The sequence below is a fragment of the Rhinoraja longicauda genome, chromosome 30 (assembly GCF_053455715.1).
Source record: "Rhinoraja longicauda isolate Sanriku21f chromosome 30, sRhiLon1.1, whole genome shotgun sequence".
Taxonomy (NCBI): domain Eukaryota; kingdom Metazoa; phylum Chordata; class Chondrichthyes; order Rajiformes; family Arhynchobatidae; genus Rhinoraja; species Rhinoraja longicauda.
In genome coordinates, this window is record NC_135982.1 from 25256690 (window position 1) to 25277964 (window position 21275).

Here is a 21275-nt window from a genome sequence, read left to right on the forward strand (position 1 = left end):
CGAAGGGCCTGTTTCTGCGCTGTTTCTCTAAATCTAAAAAAAAATTAAATCTAAACATTGGAAAGAAAATGGCAGCCGTGTGCAGTTACCCAGAATCCCTCTCGCGAGGGAAAGGCCTCTATCTCCGCAGTGGGCGGGCGGAGGGGCGTGCGCATGTGCGGAGGGTCAGAGGGCCGAGGCCAGTGGCGGTGGCGGCGGCGGGACGATGGCAGGTAAACGCCCCGGGACACAGGCCGGCAGACCGCGCACTCACCGGGCTGACTGTGCAATGCAGTGCCATGCTTGCAAAGAGACAACTTGCTTCGCCTGACATTAAAACGACAGATGCATGGGAGGCTTGCTAGGCCCAGGACACTCACTGTTTACATCCCCATCCCTTCCAAATAGACCTGCATTGTTCTCGTTGCCAACGTGGGCGATTTATTTCTTTACATTTACATCTACATCTCCACCAGATCCTGTCTGACACGAGTGACATTATGATTGTGCTTCTGCAAAGAGTGATTTTACTGAATTGTAATGCAAAACAAAGAATTTCACTATCTAGCTCCATAAAGTACCATTCATGGCAGATAAGAGTTTGTCTTGGCATCAGGTTCGGCACAGACATTGTGGGCCGAAGGGTCTGTTGCTGTGCTGTTCTATGTTCCAACTATATAAAAGGCATAGGAGTAGAACTTAGAACAGTATCCAAATGAGGAACTTCTGCATGTCTACAATGACTTACAAAATTGTCCCTAGTATGTAGGATGGTGCTAGTCTGCGGGTATCGCTGGTCGGCACGGACTCTGGGCCAAAGAGCCTGTTTCCACGCTCTGTCTCCAAACTAAACCAGTAAGAAAACACTGGTTGGGTCTGGGTATGTTTTATATTTAACGCTGGTGGAATGGACTTTGCCAAAGAGCCTGTTTCCGCTCTGTATCTCTAACCAAAACATTTCCACTCTGGAATGGTTCTGACTGTCTACCGTATCTATGTATCTCATAATTTTATATACTTCTAGCAGGAGTTGAATTCGAATGTTTTCAACAGAGAGTTAGATTTAGCTCTTTGGGCTAACGGAATCAAGAGATATGGGGAAAAAGCATGAACGGGGTACCAATTTTAGATGTTCAGCAATTATCATATTGAATGGCGGTGCTGGCTCGAAGGGCCTTCTCCTGCACCTATTTTCTATGTTTCTAATGCATGTGAATGCGATGCAAAGTGAATGCGACATGCTGCGTTGCAGGTGAGATGGGGACAATGCAGCCATCGGATGCGGGCGCCCGTTCGGAGGATGCTGCTAGTGGCCGCAGCGTTGGTGCCGACGAAGACCCGAGGCCCTTCACCTGTGCGGAGTGCGGCAAAAGCTTCAAGCAGCACTGCGACCTGAAGCGGCACGGCAGGGTGCACAGCGGCGAGCGTCCATACTGGTGCCCGTCCTGCGGCAAGCGCTTCAGCACCTCCTACAACCTGCAGATCCACCAGCTGATCCATCGCGGGGAGAAGCAGTACAAGTGCAGGACGTGCGGCCGCGAGTTTGTGCAGCACCACCACCTGATCACCCACCAGCGCATCCACACGGGGGAGAGGCCCTACCCGTGCCCGGTGTGCGGCAAGACTTTCCGCCAGTCCTCCACCATGCGGGTGCACCGGCGCATCCACGGCGAGGAGCGGCCCTACCGCTGCCCCAGCTGCGGCAAGAGCTTCAAGACCTCGTCCAACCTGTCCAAGCACCGGCGCATCCACGGCGGCGAGCGGCGCTTCACCTGCGAGGTGTGCGCCCGCCAGTTCCTGCACTCCCACCACCTGGCCACCCACCGCCGCACCCACGCCGCCGACCACCCCGCCCCCTGCCCGCTGTGCGGCCGGCGCTTTGCCGACCCCGCCCAGCTCCTGGCGCACCGCCGCACCCACGCCGGCGAGCCCCCCTACAGCTGCGAGACCTGCGGCAAAGGCTTCGGCCAGAGCTCCACCCTGGTGCGGCACCGGCGCACACACACTGGCGAGAGGCCCTACGCCTGCCCCATATGCGGCAAGACCTTCCGGCAAACCTCCACCGTGCAGGTGCACTACCGCACACACTCCGAGGACCGGCCCTACTGCTGCCTCCAGTGCGGCAAGGGCTTCAAAAGCGCCTCCAACCTCATCGGGCACCATCGCGTCCACAGAAGTTAGAGCAACACCCCACACTCACCAGACCAGGCCCTGAGATCGTGGAGGCAACAGCAGATGCCCATTTACAATAGCTTCTCACTGTATAAGAAAATAACTGCAGAGCTTCTCACTGTACCTCGGTACACGTGACAATAAACTAAACAAAGACACAAAGCATTGAAACCTTCTGGTACCTTGTCCTTCATCAGTCAGGGTATTGAGTATGGAAGTTGGGACATCATGTTACAGAACCACCGGCAATGTTAGGGCGGCACGGTGGCGCGGCGGTAGAGTTGCTGCCTCACAGTGCCACAGACCCGTGTTCGATCCTGACTACGGGTGTTGTCTGTACAGAGTTTGTACGTTCTCCCTGTGACCGCGTGGGTTTTCTCCAGGTGCTCCGGTTTCCTCCCACCCTCCAAAGATCTACGGGTTTTTCTAGGTTAATTGGTTTCGTTAAAAAAATGTAAACTATCCCTAGTGCATGTAGGATAGTGCTAGTGTGCGGGGATCGCTGGTCGACACGGACTTGGTGGCACGAAGGGCCTGTTCCCACGCTGTATTACTAAAGTCTAGAGATGATTAGTTATGGACTGGTCTGACCAGGGACACCATCAGTTTGAGAAAAATAAAATAAATAAATCAAGCTTCAGAGATTTCTTTGTGTTTCTGAATTCTCTGTCATAAGATGGAAGAAACAAGCTGAAAGTGTTGCATTCACTCAAGGAAAGCCAGTTGACTTTTTCGTAGCTGTAGCAACAAAATTAATAAAGTAGTGCAAGCTCTAAATGTTCACATTTACAGAAACGTTGAGATTTATTACAGAAATCTATACATCACCATTGCACAACAAAGTAAAATTAGAACATCTTGGTTGTCTTGCAGCATCTAGCATCATATGTTGCATTACAGATATAGGAATATAATCTCGAGTTCACTGGTGGAGCTGCTGCCTCAGCGCCGGAGACCCGGGTTCGATCCTAACCTCGGGTGCTGTCTGTGTGGAGTTTGCACGTTCCACCCCGTGACTGCGTGGGTTTCCTCCGGGTGCTCCTGTCTCCCTCCACTTCTCAAAGACCAGTGGGTTTGTAGGTTCATCGGCCCTCTGCAAATTGCCCGTATTGTGTAGGGAGTGGATGAGAAAGTGGGATCACAGAACGTGTGAATGGGTGATCGATGGATGGATGGTCGGCGTGGCCTGTTTCCACGTTGCATCTCCAGTCCAAAATAAACCTCCCACCACATTTAGTTTTCAGGAAGTGATGGTCAGTAATCCACATTTTTTTAAATCCTTCGTATCTACATCAAGGCTGGAACTTAAAGAACTAAAATTCTTTCAATCCAAAGTAAACAAAAAAGAAAGCAAAGTCTCTGGGCAGTATGAGAAATGAATTTAGATGCAAAATGCAGGAGTAACTCAGCGGGCAGGCAGCATCTCTGGAAAAAAGGAATGGGTGAGGTTTCGGGTCAAGACCCTTCTTCAGATTCAATGAGTGACGTTTCAGGTCGAAACCCTTCCTCAGACTGTTGTATGTTGCAAAAGCAGAAACAAATACTTATTTCAAAATGAGGTCTGTGGAACACTGATATCAAAATCCCTGAGTCATTGCTGAACAGTTTTCTTCAAATTGTACATTTTAGTTCAGACAAAGTAATTCACGTGTAGACCTGAAAGCGGCACTAGAAAGAGTTCAGTTTTTCACTTGTACTGATGTGATGTCGTTGAATTCTTCCTGTACAGGAATTGGTGCTTTAAGGTAGTTTCTGTCCCTGATACACCAGTGGAAACCTGTAAAATGTCACACAAATTACTCGATGCAACTTCCAGCTTATTACAGATTAAAACATCACAGCATAGTTCTCAATTTCTATTCTCGTTATTGCTTTCTTGTAATTAAGATCGTGGCAGGGAGCAGCAGAACACACATTGACTGGAGATGGACACAAAACGCTGGAGTAACTCAGCGGGTCAGGCAGCATCCATGGAGAACATAGGTGACATTTCTGGTCGGAACCCTTCTTCAGGTTGACAGTGGTGGGGGAGCAGAGGGGATATGGACTCAAAATGGCCGAATACCTCCTTCCACTCTGATCGGACGCTGAAGAAAATAAATAGATGACGTTTCGGGTCGGTACCCTTCAGACTGAAAGTAGAGGTGGGGAGGGGGGGGGAGTGTGAAATAAACTGGAGGCAAGAAAAGGCCAGACAAATCTTATAAAAAAGCTCCAGAGAGGGTAGAAGGCCGTCCAGGGAAGTCCAAGAGGAAGAGGGATGTTGGACAAGGCGTCATCAGTGGATGGCGAGGACTCCTTCCCACAGGAGAAGGCACGGAGATGGAGGCAATGGAAGAAACGTTCCACGTCATGGTGGGCCTGGAACGCGTTGAGATGGGGGTGGAGGGCTGCAAAGGTAAGGCCTCTGTTGAAGACAGACTTTTATTATATTACAAGATTTATTCTGGCCTGTTCTTGCCTCCAGTTTATTTCCCCCACCCACCTTCACCTCTACTTTCAGTCTGAAGAAGGGTTCCCGTCCGAAACGTCACCTATTCCTTTTCTCCAGAGATGCTGCCTGACCTGCTGAGTGACTCAGTATTTTGTGTCTATCTTTGGTATAACCACCATCTGCAGTTTCTCCCTACATATTTTGATGGGAGTCTACTTTCAGGAAAAATACATTCCAATGTTGATCTTAAAAAGTAATTAGAACATCACTTTGGAATCAGTTGTGTTATTAAACATCCAAATGATTGTGGACAAAGGAATATACTTCAATTTCACTCTGTAGCCAAAGAAAATCGTTCATCAATTCTCGGGCCAACCATGGATAAATGCGACTGCCTTAAATAGAGTGTCTTGGTTAGCATGGACAAGTTGGGCTGAAGGGCCTGTTTCCATGCTACACGGCTCTATACCTTTCCCCACTGGCTCAGACTTCTCATTTTATTTACAGCTGCCTCACAGCGCCAGTGATCAGGGTTCGATTCTGACCTCGGGTGCTGTCTATGTGGAGTTGGCATGTACTTCCCTGTGACCGTGTGGGTTTTCTCCAGGTGCTCCGGTTTTCTCCCACAACCTCGAGACATGCGGGTTTGTAGGTTAATCGACTGCTGTACATTCACACTAGTTCTCTTTTGCATTGATTGCAGGGAATGGTTGAGAAAGTGGGATAACATCGAACTGGTGTGAACAGTTATAGAGCCATGCAGCATGAAAACAGGCCCTTCGGCCCAACTTGTCCATGCTGACCAAGATGCCCCATTTAAGCTAGGCGCATTTATCCATGTTTGGCCCATGAATTGATGAAATAATTTATTTGGCTACAGGATGAAATGAAAGCCTATTCCTTTGTCTATGATAATCGATGCGTGGTGTGGACTCGGTGGGCCGAAGGGCCATCTTGTCTGCTGTATCACTAAACTGAGGCAGGGGCTACCGCAACGTTAAAGAAACAATTAGACAGGTACATGGTGGATAGGACAGGTTTGGAGGGATATGGGCCAAATGCAAGCAGGTGAGACTAGTGTAGATGGGACATGTTGGCAGATATGGGCAAGTTGGACCGAAGGGCCTGTTTCCACGCTGTACGACTCTATGACTAAAAATGTATAAGCATCGTGAGCAGGCAAAATGAATGAAGAAAATATCCTTTCAAAACCTTTGGTTCTTACCTTGGTTTCCCTCCTTGCAAGACATTATTTTCCAGAATATAACAATGACTAACAAGACGGCAGTCACAACGATAACACAGATGAAAAATACATTGCCTTTCAGCAAACCTGAAGGGAAAGAAGTGACATGGTATTGAAGTGTGGTCTACAACTCAACATTTCATCACATTCATTATTAATATCATTGAGGCTACAAACAAATTTAAATTTTGATTACCACGTACAGTACAATCAAAGTATCATAGAAGACAGACACAAAACGCTGGGGTAACTCAGTGGGTCAGGCAGCATCTCCAGAGAAAAGGAATAGGTGACATTTCAGGTCGAAACCCTTCTTCAGACGGACTAGTCAGGGGTGAGGGAAACAAGGGACATGAAAAGGAACACAGAACAAATGGATGAAAGGTATGCAAAAGGACAAATCAAAGCCAGCCACGATGATCAAGGAAAGGTGGAGCCCACAATGATCCATTGTTGGCTCTGGAGAAGGTGATAACGAGTGACACAAACAGAGAAACTCAACAGGACGACAGTGAAACTAGTACGACAAGGAGGGTGGGGGAAGGGACGTGGAGGGTGGGGGAGGGGACGAAGAGGGTGGGGGAGGAGGACGAGGAAACAGGTCCAAGTTATGAATACTTATCACAAACAGCAAGGTTCTCAGCTATGATACCGTACCTGCAGTACATCCCTGGTCAAGTTAAAGGCCCCGTATAATTGCAGAAGGATGGAGCCATCTGCCCATTGTGTCTGTTCACCCAGAAACGAGTGATACCCTAAACTAATCCCACATTCCAGCAATATTTCCACATCCTTGTTCCACACCTGTGAACCTTTGTGACTGATGAACAAAAATACAGAGAGAAAATAATGTTTAAAAATCAACAGGATGTCGAGCCGTACTTGGTTTGCCTGCAGTTGTTACTGAGTGGCCTGTTGTTATTCTCAGCAGCGTGGTACTGGAGGTGGTCTTGGAGGCAGGGGGGCTACCTTTGCTGGTGGTAGTTTGTCGAGGCTCGGAGGTGCTCTTTTGTCGAGGCTGGGAGGTGGTCGTTTGTCGAGGCTGGGAGGTGGTCGTTTGTCGAGGGTCGGAGGAACTGCACACCGCGTCCGCCGTTCGTGATCCATTCTTAATTAAATACTGTCGGTTGTCAGTACATCTACACAAACGCAAGAGTGCGGCATTAATACAATGTGGGTCTCTGGGCTTGATGGCCCTTGAGATCAATGGTCGTGGTGTAAAAATCTCCAATTATATCAACTTATTGAAGAAGTCTCTTCAGGTCTGTGGACTGAGTTAGAGTCAAAGAGTGATGCAGTGTGGAAACAGGCTCTTTGGTCCAACTTGCCCACACTGGTCAACATGTCCCAGCTACACTAGTCCCACCTGCCCACGTTTGGTTCATATCCCTCCAAACCTGTCCTCTCGATGTATCTGTCTAACTGTTTCTTAAACATTTGGATAGTCCCAGCCTCAACTACCTCCTCTGGCAGCTTGTTCCATACACCCACCACCCTTTCTATGAAAAAGTTACCCCTCGAATTCCTATTAAATCTTTTCCCCTTCACCTTGAACCTATGTCCTCTGGTCCCCGATTCCCCTATTCTGGGCAAGAGACTCTGTGCGTCTACCCGATCTATTCCTCTCATGATTTTGTACACCTCTATAAGATCCCCCCTCATCCTCCAGCACTCCATGGAATAGAGACCCAGCCTACTCAACCTCTCCCCATAGCTCACACCCTCTAGTCCTGGCAACATGAAACCTCATTGAAACTTAGCAAATAGTGAAAGGCCAAGATAGAGTGGATATGGAGAGGATGTTTCCACTAGTGAGAGAGTCTAGGACCAGATGGCACAGCCTCAGAATAAAAGAACGGGCCTTTAGAAAGGAGATGAGGAGGAATTTCTTTAGTCAGAGGGTGGTGAATCTGTGGAAATCATTGCCACAGAAGGCTGTGGAGGCCAATTCAGTAAATTCCAATTAAAGATAGTTGAGGCTCTCCAACGAGGTAGATAGTAGGTTAGGACTGCTCTCTGGTTGTGGTAGGATGGTTCAGTTGCTTGACAACAGCTGGGAAGAAAGCTGCCCCTGAATCTGGAGGTGTGCGTTTTCACACTTCTGTACCTCTTGCCTGATGGGAGAGGGGGGGGGAGAAGGAGTGGCCGGGGTGCGACTCGACCTTGATCGTGCTGCCAGCCTTGCCGAGAAAGTGTGAGAGAAGTCAAAAGAGAAGTCGTTGAGGGTGAGGACAGGTTTCACCAGGCCTAGTGGAGAGCGTAATAGAGGGGAACCGATGGGTCTCAGTGGGAGAGTCCCATCCCGACCCGTAATGTCGCCTGGTCATTCCCTCCCCAGTAGGGTGGCCAACTATCTCACCCTCAAATACGGGACAAGGTGACGTCACCGCCCCGCGCCCCATGTGACCTCACCCAGCCAGCGGCCACGTGCTCCCGCTCCACCAATGGCGGCCGCCCGGGCCGGGAGGCGGGTTGCTACGCAACCTCCGTTAGGCGAACACACTCCGTCGGGCCTACACTGTCCAGGCCGACAGCGGCACACGGGTCTAATACGGGACAAGGGCGGTCCTGTACGGAACAAACCAATTTATCCCAAAATACGGGATCTCCCAGCTAATACGGGACAGTTGGCGAGCCTACTCCCCAGATGCTGCCCGACCCACTGAGTCCCTCCAGTACTTTGTGTTTCGCAAGGAGTTACAACTACCTTGTCCACGCTCTGCACAATTTGGTTCCTTTTTCATTGGAATAAAATCCTGGTGGGCACGGTTCACAGGTGTTGGAATCTCCTGCAGATAAACAAGGTAAATAAGTCCGCACGGTTTATTAAAAGGGCACGTTTATAACTGTGAAGCAGGTCGTTATTTACTCTTAGGTTGGCCGACATAAATCCACTCTAATGGCGTGTTTCATCAAACGTCTGCCAATGACTTTTCATTTTGAACAAATGTATATGTTAATTGAATTGAATCGAATTGGATAAATTTTATTAGCCATGTATACATACAAGGAATTTGCCTTGGTGCTTTGCTCGCAAGTAACAACACGACATACAGTACACAACTAAGAACAAAACATGATCATTTAAACATGTGAAGAATGAAATAAAATACCAGAGCAAATGGAGGCTGCAGACTTTTGGTTGTTGAGCAGAGCTACTGCACGTGGGGAATAAAGCTGGTTTTTATTAAGCTGTTAAACCTTCCTCTGTTGACTTTTAGACTTCAGAAGTACAGCGAGGAAACAGGCCCTTCGGCCCATTGAGTCGGCGCCGACCAGCAATCACCCCGTACACTAGCACTGTCTGGCTGCACACTAGGAACAATTTACAATATTTACCAAAGCCAATGACCAAAGCAGATTTACACCAAAGATAGACACAAAATGCTGGGGTTACTCAGCGGGTCTGGCCGCATCTAAGGAGAAGCGGAATAGGTGATGTTTTGGGTCGAAATCCCTTTTCAGACTGAAGAAGGGTTTCACTTATTCCTTTTCTCCAGAGATGCTGCCTGACCTGCTGAGTAATTCCAGCATTTTGTGTCCATCTCTGGCAAGTGATAGGTGGATACTGGTGTGTGTGTTTGCGGGAGGGGGGGGGGGGGGATTTGATCAAAAGATGGTTGCTGTTTGTTGAAGTCAAGAGTCAAGAACCAAGACTGTTTTATTGTCGTATGTCCCAGATAGAACAATGAAATTTTTACTTGCACATGAACGAGTCCATACCTTGTTTAAATTGCTCTCCTTCGTTACATATTTTGAAACATTTCTCCGTGGGAGAAGCAGTGTAGAATGAATATCCGGGTCGACAAGTGCATTTAACGTTGGATTTTGCAGTACAGCCCTTCTCGATTTCAAGACCATTTGCTGGATCGGGAAGACAAAGCATTTTCATAAAATGATCTGTTATTCCAATGAAGCCAGTCAACATTCTGCATGCTAGAATTTCTTTTTTGAAATAATAATTGAGAAAGCACCATAACACATTCTCCTTGGCTGCCAACTACATCCTGCAATAAGATAATGCATCGCGATAATTGAAACTCAACTGGACGACTGTGAAACTAGTACAAAGACAAGGGTGGGGGAGAGATGGAGAGAGAGACGGGGTGCAAGGGTTACTTGAACTGAGAGAGATCAATATTCATACCGCTGGGCTGTAAGCTGCCCAAGTGAAATACGAGGTGCTGTTCCTCCAATTTACATTTGGCCTCACTCTGACAGTGGAGAAGGCCCAGGACAGAAAGTTCAGTGTGGGAATGGGAAGGGGAGTACAGTTTTGGTCTCCTAATCTGAGGAAAGACATTCTTGCCATAGAGGGAGTACAGAGAAGGTTCACCAGATTGATTTCTGGGATGGCAGGACTTTCATATGAAGAAGGACTGGATAGACTAGGCTTGTACTCGCTGGAATTTAGAAGATTGAGGGGGGGATCTTATAGAAACTTACAAAATTCTTAAGGGGTTGGACAGGCTAGATGCAGGAAGATTGTTCCCGATGTTGGGGAAGTCCAGAACAAGGGGTCACAGTTTAAGGATAAGGGGGAAGTCTTTTAGGACCGAGATGAGAACTTTCTTTTCACACAGAGAGTGGTGAATCTGTGGAATTCTCTGCCACAGAAGGTAGTTGAGGCCAGTTCATTGACTATATTTAAGAGGGAGTTAGATGTGGCCCTTGTGGCTAAAGGGATCAGGGGGTATGGAGAGAAGGCAGGTACGGGATACTGAGTTGGATGATCAACCATGATCATATTGAATGGCGGTGCAGGCTCGAAGGGCCGAATGTTTCTATGTTCTATGTTTGACAACCGGGAGATCACACCGGGCAATGCGGACTGAGCGAAGGTGTTCAGTGAAGCGATCGGCCAGACTGCACACTCACCTTGCGAGCACTCTCCACATGAGGGACAGCTGAGGTGTATGTTCCAGGTGTCGGTAAAGGTCCCACTGTAGCAAGCCCCGCACACTGCCAGCGTGTTGAACTGCTTACACCGGTTGATCAAGTACTGTCCTGTCAAGGGGAAACATTGCAACCATCATGGTTTAGGTCAGAGCTCGGAAATTAAACAGCGTCGACGCTGAATTGGTTTTGAACTCGTGCAAACAAATTGCATGCCCACCCAGCGAGTCCAAGCCGACCATCGCTCACCCATTCATGGTGCTTCTGCATAATCCCATGTTCCCATCCACTCCCGGCACGCTACGAGCAATTTACAGCGGCCAATTAACCTACAAACCTGTTCACCTGTTCAATACTGCCTTCAACCACTGAAGGTCACCTCACCTGCTGTCTCCTTTCTCTGTTCATTTATTTATTTACTTATTTATCTATTTATTCATTTCCCTATGTTCTCAAAATCTCTGTAAAGCGACTTTGAGTATATGAAAAGCGCTATATAAATAAAATGCATTATTATTATTATTACAAACCCGCATCGTCTTTGTGGGATGTGGGAGGAAAACCGGAGCACCCGGAGGAAAACCACGCAGTCACCCACGGAAGAACGTGCAAACTCCGCACAGAACAGCACCCGAGGTCAGGATCAAACCCGGCCGCCATTGGTGGAGCGGGAGCACGTGGCCGCTGGCTGGGCCAGGTCACGTGGGGCGCGGGGCGGTGACGTCACTAGTTTGTCCCGTATTTGGGAGTGAGGAAGTTGGCAACTCATGGTCAACGACACCTTGGGATTGCTTTCATCACCCGGGCCAAAGCAGCCGAACAACCTCGCTGCCACCAACATGGAGACGAGGAACAGTGCTGGCTGGGGACACAGGTTGCAAGCAAACCACAGAAACCAGTGGGCAGGCTAGGCTGCCTGCTTGATGGACAACTAAACATAGCACAAAAAGTAAGGAAATTTGTGTTTGGTAGATTATTTCTTTGTTGTAACAATGCTTCTTGGCAATAAATCTTATACCGTTGGAAAGCCTGTTTATTTCCCTTTTAAATGGTGCCACATTTGTAAGGAACATGCATTTGTGGGATGAGCAGCAGAGCTGAGTATATGGGTTGCGCCCATGAAAAATTTGCCAAATCTTCTCTGCCAATGCCAAACAGCTTATTCTGCTGTTGCTATTGACTCTTGTTTTGAGCTTCTGGTACCCCCAGGTGCTGACAAGAATGGGATGCCATCCCACAACAGTGTGTGACCAGGCTGGTGACCAGCATGAGGAGGAGGTGCCAGGCTGTTATGGCTGTGTATGGTTCTTCCACACGCTACTGTGGCTCCTGTTTATTAAATGAATAAATTGTTAAATTGCCAATATGTCTTGTTTCTTCAGACTTCAATCATCCAATCCACCAAACAACACCGAACAAGAGTCAATGGCAGAATAAGCTGTTTGGCATTGGCAGAGAAGATTTGGCAAATTTTTCATGGGCGCAACCCATATACTCAGCTCTGCTGCTCATCCCACAAATGCATGTTCCTTACAAATGTGGCACCATTTAAAAGGGAAATAAACAGGCTTTCCAACGGTATAAGATTTATTGCCAAGAAGCATTGTTACAACAAAGAAATAATCTACCAAACACAAATTTCCTTACTTTTTGTGCTATGTTTAGTAGAGACACCAGTTAAATCGAAGATAGACACAAAACGCTGGAGTAACTCAGCGGGTCAGGCAGCATCTCTGGAGAGAAGGAACGTGTGTGGCGTTTCGGGTCCAGACCTTTCTTCGGATTGCGCCCTACAAATTACGTCCGTTTGCATGTTCCAGGGTGAGTGGACGACGGTCATATTCTCAAGGAGTCTGAAAGCTGCAAACTCTTTGAACAGGACGACTGGACAAAATGCAAGGTGCTGGACAAACGGAGTGGTTCTGGCAGCAAATGGGGAGGCCGTTTTTTGGGTTGGGACCCTTCTTCAATCTGACCGAGTCTGAAGAAGAGTCCCAACCCGAAATGCCATCAGTCCGAAGATGGGACACAACCCTGAAATGTCAGCCGTCTGAAGAAGGGTCTCAACCCAAAACATTGGAGAACTGGGGGGGGGGGGGGGGGAGAGGGACTATATTGAACACTTTTGTAACTTTGTCAGCGCCCTTTACGTGTCGACTCGTGCATACTTGTACTGAACGCAAACAAAGAATCTCACTCTACCAGGTACACGTGACAATAAAGTTTCAATCAATCAGTCTATCCATCCCCTCCACAGATGTTGCCTCAGTGAACAAACCCGACGAGTTCTTCCAGCACTTTGCCTGTTGTCCAAAATCCCAGCACCTGCAGTTCCTTGTACCTCCAGATGGGTCAAGATGTTTTGACGTCGCGGGAAGGGTATTTCTATCTCAGGGCACTTCTCCAACAACGTGCCAGAGGCCAAAGACCCACATAGATGTGGGCTATCAGCTGTGGACATGTGGTGGGTTGAGGCACCGCCCAGCGTGCTCGGTCAACACCAACGCCCCATCAGTGGGCGAGTGACACCCATGTTTGTCATCGTCTTCTCAAAAGCGAGATAGTGATGGCGCAAGATCATTCTTACCGGGAAACTGAGTGTGGTTCAGAGCCTGTGGCTGCAGAATGCCCGTAATCAAGGAGCTCTCAGCAAAGTGGCAATATTTACAGATGCACCCTGATCACAGAGCAGGCAGAGTCAGATATGGCAATTCTGCACAAGGTGCAGAAGTGACTTCAGCACTGTTAGCTATCAGGCAACAACAACAAAAATGACACTTTGTCAAACTCGAGATTTTTATGATGAACTGATATTATTTCTTATACTTAAATAAATGCTGAACTCATTATTATTGTTACATGTACTGAGTGAGATACGAGGAAAACCTGTTTGTTACCCAGGGAGATCATACCATTTACAGAGGTATTTATTCACAAAATGCTGGAGTAACTCAGCAGGTCAGGCAGCATCTCGGGAGAGAAGGAATGGGTGACGTTTCGGGTCGAGACCCTTCAATGTTTACTTGTAAGACATTCATGTAAGTGCCAGGCCCTGCAGTTAATTGCACACCTTTGACTTTGAACTGAAAGCTGGAAAGTTTTTGAGTGGGAATCGTTGCAAGATGTCGATGCTTTCAGTTGCCGCAATTTGGAAGATTGTTGAATCTGCAGAAAGATTAGTCGCGGCTGCTTGCTTTGATCCCCATGAAACATTGAATAGGAAATTTCAAACGTGCTTACTCGGCAGTGAAAGTACCAGCAGAAAAGATACAGAGTGGAAACACTTATTTTAAATGTTTACCCAAGTGGAATTTACAATACAAAGTAGACATGAATATAGTAAATTACTCAGTTAATCCACCCGCCGCCCACTTTACTCTTTCACTGTTTACTCCTGGTGAAAAATAACAGATGCAGCTAATTTTTTTCATTTCATTCATTCATTCATTGTGCCAATCCGCACAGTGGTGCAGTGGGTAGAACCGCTACCTCACAGCGCCAGAGACCCTGGTTCAATCCTGACCTCGGCTGCTGTCTGTGTGGAGTTTGCATGTTCTCCCCGTGACCGCGTGGGTTTCCTCCGGGTGCTCCGGTTCCCTCCCACATCCCAAAGACGTGCGGGTTTGTAGGTTAATTGGCCCTCTGTAATTTGCCACGAGTGTGCAGGGAGTGGATTGGAATGTGGGATAACATGGAACTAGTGCGAACAGGTGATGAATGGTCGGCGCGGACTCGGTGGGCCGAAGGGCCTGTTTCCACACTGTATCTTTCAATCAACCACAAACCGTTCATTTCCTTATATGTCCGACCATTATCTCACCCACCTCCGTGCCAAATTGTCATTTGCAAATCGTATCAAGCTTGACTTTTATTTAATTGAAAACTTTAAAACTATTTCCCCCTTCAATTTTATTATGAATGAGTGCGAATAATCTGAAAGTTTTGATGACCTTTACAATGACTAATCGCCCAAATGAATTTCATGACTGCATGGGACAGATGTATTTGGTTGATTAGTCAGAATAAAGGTTAGATTAATTTTTTAGATTATTAACAGCCTCATTCATAGTAAGTTATTATAATTTATGACATTTCCATTAAGAGTCTGCAATTGGGCCAAGAGTGTTTCATTGTCATATGTACCGAAACGGAACAATTAAATTCTTACTTGCAGTAGCAATATGTCTGTAAACACAGTATTCAATAAACAACATAATAATAAAAATTTTAAATGAACTCAAATGAATAAAATGCCTTCAAAAAATAAGCAGCACAAAAGCGCCCCCCTGACATCAGTCTGAAGAAGGGTCTCGACCCGAAACGTCACCCATTCCTTCTCTCCTGAGATGCTGCCTGACCTGCTGAGTTACTGAAATATCTACACACATACTGACATATCTACACACTAGGGTCGAAACAAACAGCTGGAGTAACTCAGCGGGACAGGCAGCATCTCTGGAGGGAAGGAATTGGTGACGTTTCGGGTCGAGACCCTTCTAGGGTATCTTGCAATCACTGGGCCCACTGCTCCTGGTGAATATAGCTTAGTTTAGTTTAGAGACAGCATGTAATCCGGCCCTTCAGCCCACCAAGTCCGCCCTCACCAGCGACCCCCGTACATTTACACTATCCTGCCCACACACCAGGGACAATTTACAATTCAGCCAATTAATGTGATCTTTCTGGTATAAATTAGCCTAAGGATTTGATGAAATCCTGCTTGGAAAATGTCACAAATAAAAGGCAGGAAAACACAAGGGCACATCTGAAGCCAATTAAGCTACAAACTTGCAGGCCTTTGGAGTGTGGAGGAAACTGGAGCACCCGGGGGAAACCCACGAGGTCACGGGGAGAACGTACAAACTCTGTTAGGATCCAACCCGGGTCTCCAGCGCTGTGAGGCAGTAACTCTATTGTTGACACAAAGTGCTGGAGTAACTCAGCAGGTCAGGCAGCGTCTCTGGCGAACATGGATAGGTGAAGTATCGGGTCAGCACCCTTCTTCAGTCTGATTGTAGAAGGGGGGAGAAAGCTGGAAAAGAGAGGTGGGGGCAGGACAAAGCCTGGCGAGTGATAGGTGGATACAGGTGAGGAGGGGGGTTTGATTGGTAGACAGGTGGACAACGGCTTGAGATGGGAAGAAGGCAAATAGCTGTGAGATTTGAAGATGAGGAGAGAAGAGGCGTGAAATGTGGGTTAATCCAGCACTTTGTGTTGTACGATGGTGCCTCCATCAGGTATTAGGGTTTTAGATTTAACATCAGAGTGTCAGTCAATGTAGATGAGGAATAGACTTTTATTTGGCTTCTCAGTAACCTCCGTTTCCTGAGAATGAAGCCCTCTCCTTATCTGTTGAGGTCATTTCCTTTCTTGCCGCTTTCTTGATTGGTACGGGTGGCAGGGGTTACGGGGAGAAGGCAGGAGAATGGGGTTGAGAGGGAAAGATAGATCAGCCATGACTGAATGGCGAAGTAGACTTGATGGGCTGAATGGCCTAATTCTGCTCCTATCACCTATGAGCTTTGCTAGGTGCACCTGCCATCAAGGCTGGCCACGGTTCCCTATTTCCATCCATCACGGCTGTCGGAGAGTCATACGCCATAGAAACAGGCCCTTCGGCCCAACTTGCCCACGCCGGCCAAGATACCCCATCTACTAGGGTTGGCTGTACGAGCCGGGACATCCCGTATTTTGGGCTAAATTAGTTTGTCCAGTACGGGACCGCCCTTGTCTCGTATTAGTAGGGTTGCCAACTTCTTCACTGCCAAATAAGGGACAATGGGTGACGTCACCGCCCCACGTGACCTCACCCAGCCAGCGGCCACGTGCTCACGCTCCACCAATGGTGGCCGCCCGGCCCGGGAGCACGTGGCAGCTGGCTGGGCGAGGTCACGTGGGGCACAGGGCAGTGACGTCACCTTGTCCCGTATTTGGGAGTGAGGAAGTTGGCAACCCTACCATCTACACTTGACCCGCCTGCCCGCAGTTGGCCCATATTCCTCTAAACCTTTCCTATCCACGTACCTAGTTTAGTTTAATTTAGAAATACAGCGTGGAAGCAGGTCCTTCGGCCCACCGTGATCACGATGACCAGCCATCACCCTGTACACAAGTTGAATCCCACACACTGGAGACAATTTACAGAAGCCAACCCTGCGTGACTTTGGCGTGTGGAAGGAATCCAGGGCGCCTGGAGAAAGCCCCACGCAGGTCACGGGGAGAACGTACAAACTCCGTACAGACAGCACCTGTAGTCAGGATGGAACCCGGGTCTCTGGCGCTGTGAGGCAGCAACTCTACCGCTGCACCACCTACAGCAGTGATGAAGAAGATGGACATTGGCAGCAAAGTGCAGTTAAAAGCTCACAGCAGCCAGAAGCCTAAAGGACTGGTATTTTGCTGGCTTCAGATGAATGTGGTAGATTGGTCTTCTGTGGAACGTGAAGTAGGAGGGGGAATTTTAGTGGCCAACTAGTTCAAGGAAGATCTTGGTGATACAGGAAGTGCTGACAAGGCACGTTGTTTCTGTTGTTTCCACAGAAATATAGTTACTTCCTTTTAACAGAATGCTGAGTTGCTGTCTGATTCTCAGTAGCAATGGGAGACGGAATGGAAATGTGCTGACAAGGATTATTTAATCCCAGCAAATATAAAAAGCACAAAACTGGAGTAATTCAGCGGCACAGGCAGCATCTCTGGAGAGAAGGACATTCAGAGATGCTGCCTGACCCACCGAGTTACTCCAGCATTTTGTGTCTCTCTTCGGAGATCTTAGGAAGTTGCATTTCCAACTTTCACAGAACTGCTCTGAAGTGAGTAACAGTTAGGAAGGTAAACAGGAAGTGTTTCAACCCAAACTGAGAAGGAACCGATCAGACCAAGCGAGCTACAGATTGTTAATCTCCTGGCAACCAAATAGGTGATGGTTGTGCCCCAGATTAACACTGACGAAATATCGGGAGTAAGAAACTCGTGTCCTGAAGTCCCATCATCATCAAATGTAACAAAAACAAAATACACTGGGTAAAACTTGCAAAAATTTCAGAAAAATTCACAAAGTTGTCCTATCAAGTCATAGAGTGACACAGCGTGGAAACAGGTCCTTCGGCCGAACTCATCCACACTGGCCAACATGCCCCATCTACACTAGTCCCACCTGCCTGCGTTTGGCCCATTTCCCTCTAAACCTGTCCTATCCATGGAAACTGTCTAAATGTTTCTTAAAAGTTGCGATAGTCGCAGCCTCAACTACCGCCTCCGGCAGCTCGTTCCATACACCCACCACCCTTTGTTTGAAAAAGTTGCCTCCCAGGTTCCTATTAAATCTTTTTCCCTCCTCACCTTAAACCTATGTCCTCTGGTTCTCTATTCCACGATTAGAAGCTGAATCAATGGTAGCAGCTGAATTTCTAAACTCTACTCAACACACTGTGGTGCAGCGGGTAGAGCTGCTGTCTGTGTGGAGTTTGCACGTCCTCCCTGTGACTGCGTGGGTTTCCTCTGGGTTCTCCGGTTTCCTCTCACATCCCAAAGACGTGCGGGTTTGTAGGTTATTTGGCCGTCTGTAAATTGTCGCTGGGAAATAGGGTGTGGATGAGAGAGTGGGATAACAGAACCTGGTGTGAAGAGGAACCGAGAAGGCACACCCATGCCTCCATGCCCTTAAAAGACTGCGGCTTGTCTCCAACGACTCCCACCAACTTCTACAGATGCACCGTGGAAGGAGTGCTGTCGGGTTGCACCACAGCTCGGTCTGGGAACAGCTCTGCCCAAGACCGCAAGAAATTGCAGAGAGTTGTGGATCACGCCCAGTCCATCACACAGACCAGACTCCCCACCATCGACTTCATGTACACCTCACGCTGCCTCGCGAAAACAGCCAACGTAATCAAAGACGTCCCAACCCAGTCATTGCTCCTTCTCCCCGCGCCCATCAGGCAGAAGCAGAAGCTTGAAAGTGCGCACCACCAGACTCGGGAACAGCTTCCTCCCCTCTGTTGTCAGGCTCAAATGTCCCTCTATCGGCCAGGGCACTGGCCCATTCATCTCCACCCCCTTGGGTACATTGGACTTTGTCTTGGGAACCACTGAGACCTACATTCTATATAGTGGGAATATTAGACAATAGACAATAGGTGCAGGAGGAGGCCATTCGAGCCAGCACCGCCATTCAATGTGATCATGGCTGATCATTCTCAATCAGTACCCCGTTCCTGCTTTCTCCCCATACCCCCTGACTCCGCTATCATTAAGAGCTCTATCTAGCTCTCTCTTGAATGCATTCAGAGAATTGGCCTCCACTGCCTTCTGAGGCAGAGAATTCCACAGATTCACAACTCCCGGACTGAAAAAGTTTTTCCTCATCTCCGTTCTAAATGGCCTACCCCTTATTCTTAAACTGTGGCCCCTGGTTCTGGACTCCCCCAACATTGGGAACATGTTTCCTGCCTCTAACGTGTCCAACCCCTTAATAATCTTATACGTTTCGATAAGATCTCCTCTCATCCTTCTAAATTCCAGTGTGTACAAGCCTAGTCACTCCAGTCTTTCAACAAATGACAGTCCCGCCATTCCGGGAATTAACCTAGTAAAACCTAAGCAGCACGCCCTCAATAGCAAGAATATCCTTCCTCAAATTTGGAGACCAAAATTGCACACAGTACTCTAGGTGCGGTCTCACTAGGGCCCTGTACAACTGCACACAGTACTCTAGGTGCGGTCTCACTAGGGCCCTGTACAACTGCACACAGTACTCTAGGTGCGGTCTCACTAGGGCCCTGTACAACTGCACACAGTACTCTAGGTGCGGTCTCACTAGGGCCCTGTACAACTGCAGAAGGACCTCTTTGCTCCTTGAAGATAAGACTCTTCAGTGGGAGGACGATACTCATGTCACAGAATGATTACACAGGCAGCTAGCTGTCTGATGAAACATTGCCTCCCTTTGTTTTATCTTCTGACTTGCAGCTTGGGTAAGAGGTTGATGAGGTCAGATGAGAGGATGACTCTTCAAAGCCTTTTTGTTCATTCAGAAAGTCACAAGATCCGCCTCACCCACCTGACCCTCCTCCCACCACACGTCGCTCAGCTTTTGACTTTATTTCCACTCTGCTCCCCGACCTCTCCCACATGCATTGCTTGCACTGTGTGCGAACGAGAGCAGACCAGAGAGCAATCTCGCCATTGGCTTCCGTTTGCGAGAACTTAAGAGCCAGGTTTATATTTGGAATTAAATGGCGCTGAGGGCACTGGGCCTGCACTCGCTGGAGTTTGGAAGGATGAGGGGGGATCTCATTGAAACTGTCAGTGAAAGGCTTGGATAAAGTGGATGTGGAGAGGATGTTTCCACTAGTGGGAGTGACAATCCGAGTTCTTTACCTTCAGCCTGAATAATATGCGTATACTGAATGAGTACAACAGATTTATTCCACATTCTTTAGGCTATCCCCTACTCCCAATTCCTCCGTCTACGCCGGGATGAGGTGTTTCACACTAGGGCATCAGAGATGTCCTCATTCTTCAGGAAACGGGGCTTCCCCTCCTCCATTATAGATGAGGCTCTCACTAGGGTCTCTTCTACATCCCGCAGCTCCGCTCTTGCTCCCCCTCCCCCCATTCGTAACAAGGACAGAATCCCCCTCGTTCTCACCTTCCACCCCACCAGCCAGCGGATCCAACAAATCATCCGCCAACATTTCCGTCACCTACAACGGGACCCCACTACTGGCCATATCTTCCCATCCCCTCCCCTTTCTACATTCCGCAGAGACCATTCCCTCCGTAACTCCCTGGTCTATTCGTCCCTTCCGACCCAAACCACCCCATCCCCGGGCACTTTCCCCTGCAACCGCACGAGATGCAACACCTGTCCCTTTACCTCCCCCCTCGACTCCATCCAAGGACCCAAACAGTCTTTCCAGGTGAGACAAAGGTTCACCTGCACCTCCTCATCTATTGTATCCGCTGCTCTAGATGTCAACTTCTTTACATTGGCGAAACCAAACGCAGGCTCGGTGATCGTTTCGCTCAACATCTTCGCTCAGTCTGCCTTAACCAACCTGATCTCCCGGTGGCTGATCTCCCTTCAACTCCCCCTCCCACTCCCAGTCTGACCTTTCTGTCATGGGCCTCCTCCAGTGCCATAGTGAGGCCCACCGGAAATTGGAGGAACAGCACCTCATATTTCGCCTGGGCAGCAGTCTGACATCAGTCTGAAGAAGGGTCTCGACCCGAAACGTCACCCATTCTTTCCCTCCTGAGATGCTGCCTGACCTGCTGAGTTACTCCAGCATTTTGTGAAATAAATACCTTCGGTTTGTACCAGCCAACATCTGCAGTTATTTTCTTACACATATTATTCCACAGTGGGGTTCTTCCCAAAGATCTCCAGATACAGTGTTAGTGTCTGAAAAGGTCTCAACTGGGGAGAGGGAAAGAACAACTTTTCCACGATTGTTTACTTTTTATACAGAAAGGAAAAAGGGGTGTAACAGATAAAATCAAGGACCAATTACAATTCTCATACAATTCCCATCGTTACAGAGAAAA

The 21275-nt window shown here is 48.2% G+C and overlaps 2 protein-coding genes across 3 annotated transcripts in view; one reads left to right on the forward strand and one right to left on the reverse strand.

Moving 5' to 3' along the window:
- The first annotated feature begins 136 nt into the window (after positions 1–136).
- On the forward strand, positions 137–4171 carry LOC144608123 (uncharacterized). Its single transcript, XM_078425499.1, has 2 exons — positions 137–212; positions 1232–4171. Exons 1-2 carry the CDS (start codon positions 206–208, stop codon positions 2158–2160), a joined length of 936 nt encoding a protein of 311 aa, XP_078281625.1. The 5' UTR covers positions 137–205; the 3' UTR covers positions 2161–4171.
- LOC144608122 (tumor necrosis factor receptor superfamily member 5-like) overlaps positions 2980–21275 on the reverse strand; it is a 21660-nt gene continuing 3364 nt past the window's right edge. Inside the window, exons 2-7 of one of the 2 annotated variants that reach the window (XM_078425497.1) lie at positions 10710–10838; positions 9555–9695; positions 8539–8620; positions 6714–6970; positions 5811–5918; positions 2980–3928 (exon numbers count right to left, since the gene is read on the reverse strand). In XM_078425497.1, coding sequence (XP_078281623.1) covers positions 3831–3928; positions 5811–5918; positions 6714–6970; positions 8539–8620; positions 9555–9695; positions 10710–10838 — 815 coding nt within the window. In that variant the 3' untranslated portion in view covers positions 2980–3830. Of the gene's footprint in view, positions 3929–5810; positions 5919–5967; positions 6156–6713; positions 6971–8538; positions 8621–9554; positions 9696–10709; positions 10839–21275 lie in introns of those variants that run through there. The other variant, XM_078425498.1, reaches the window with a different exon arrangement.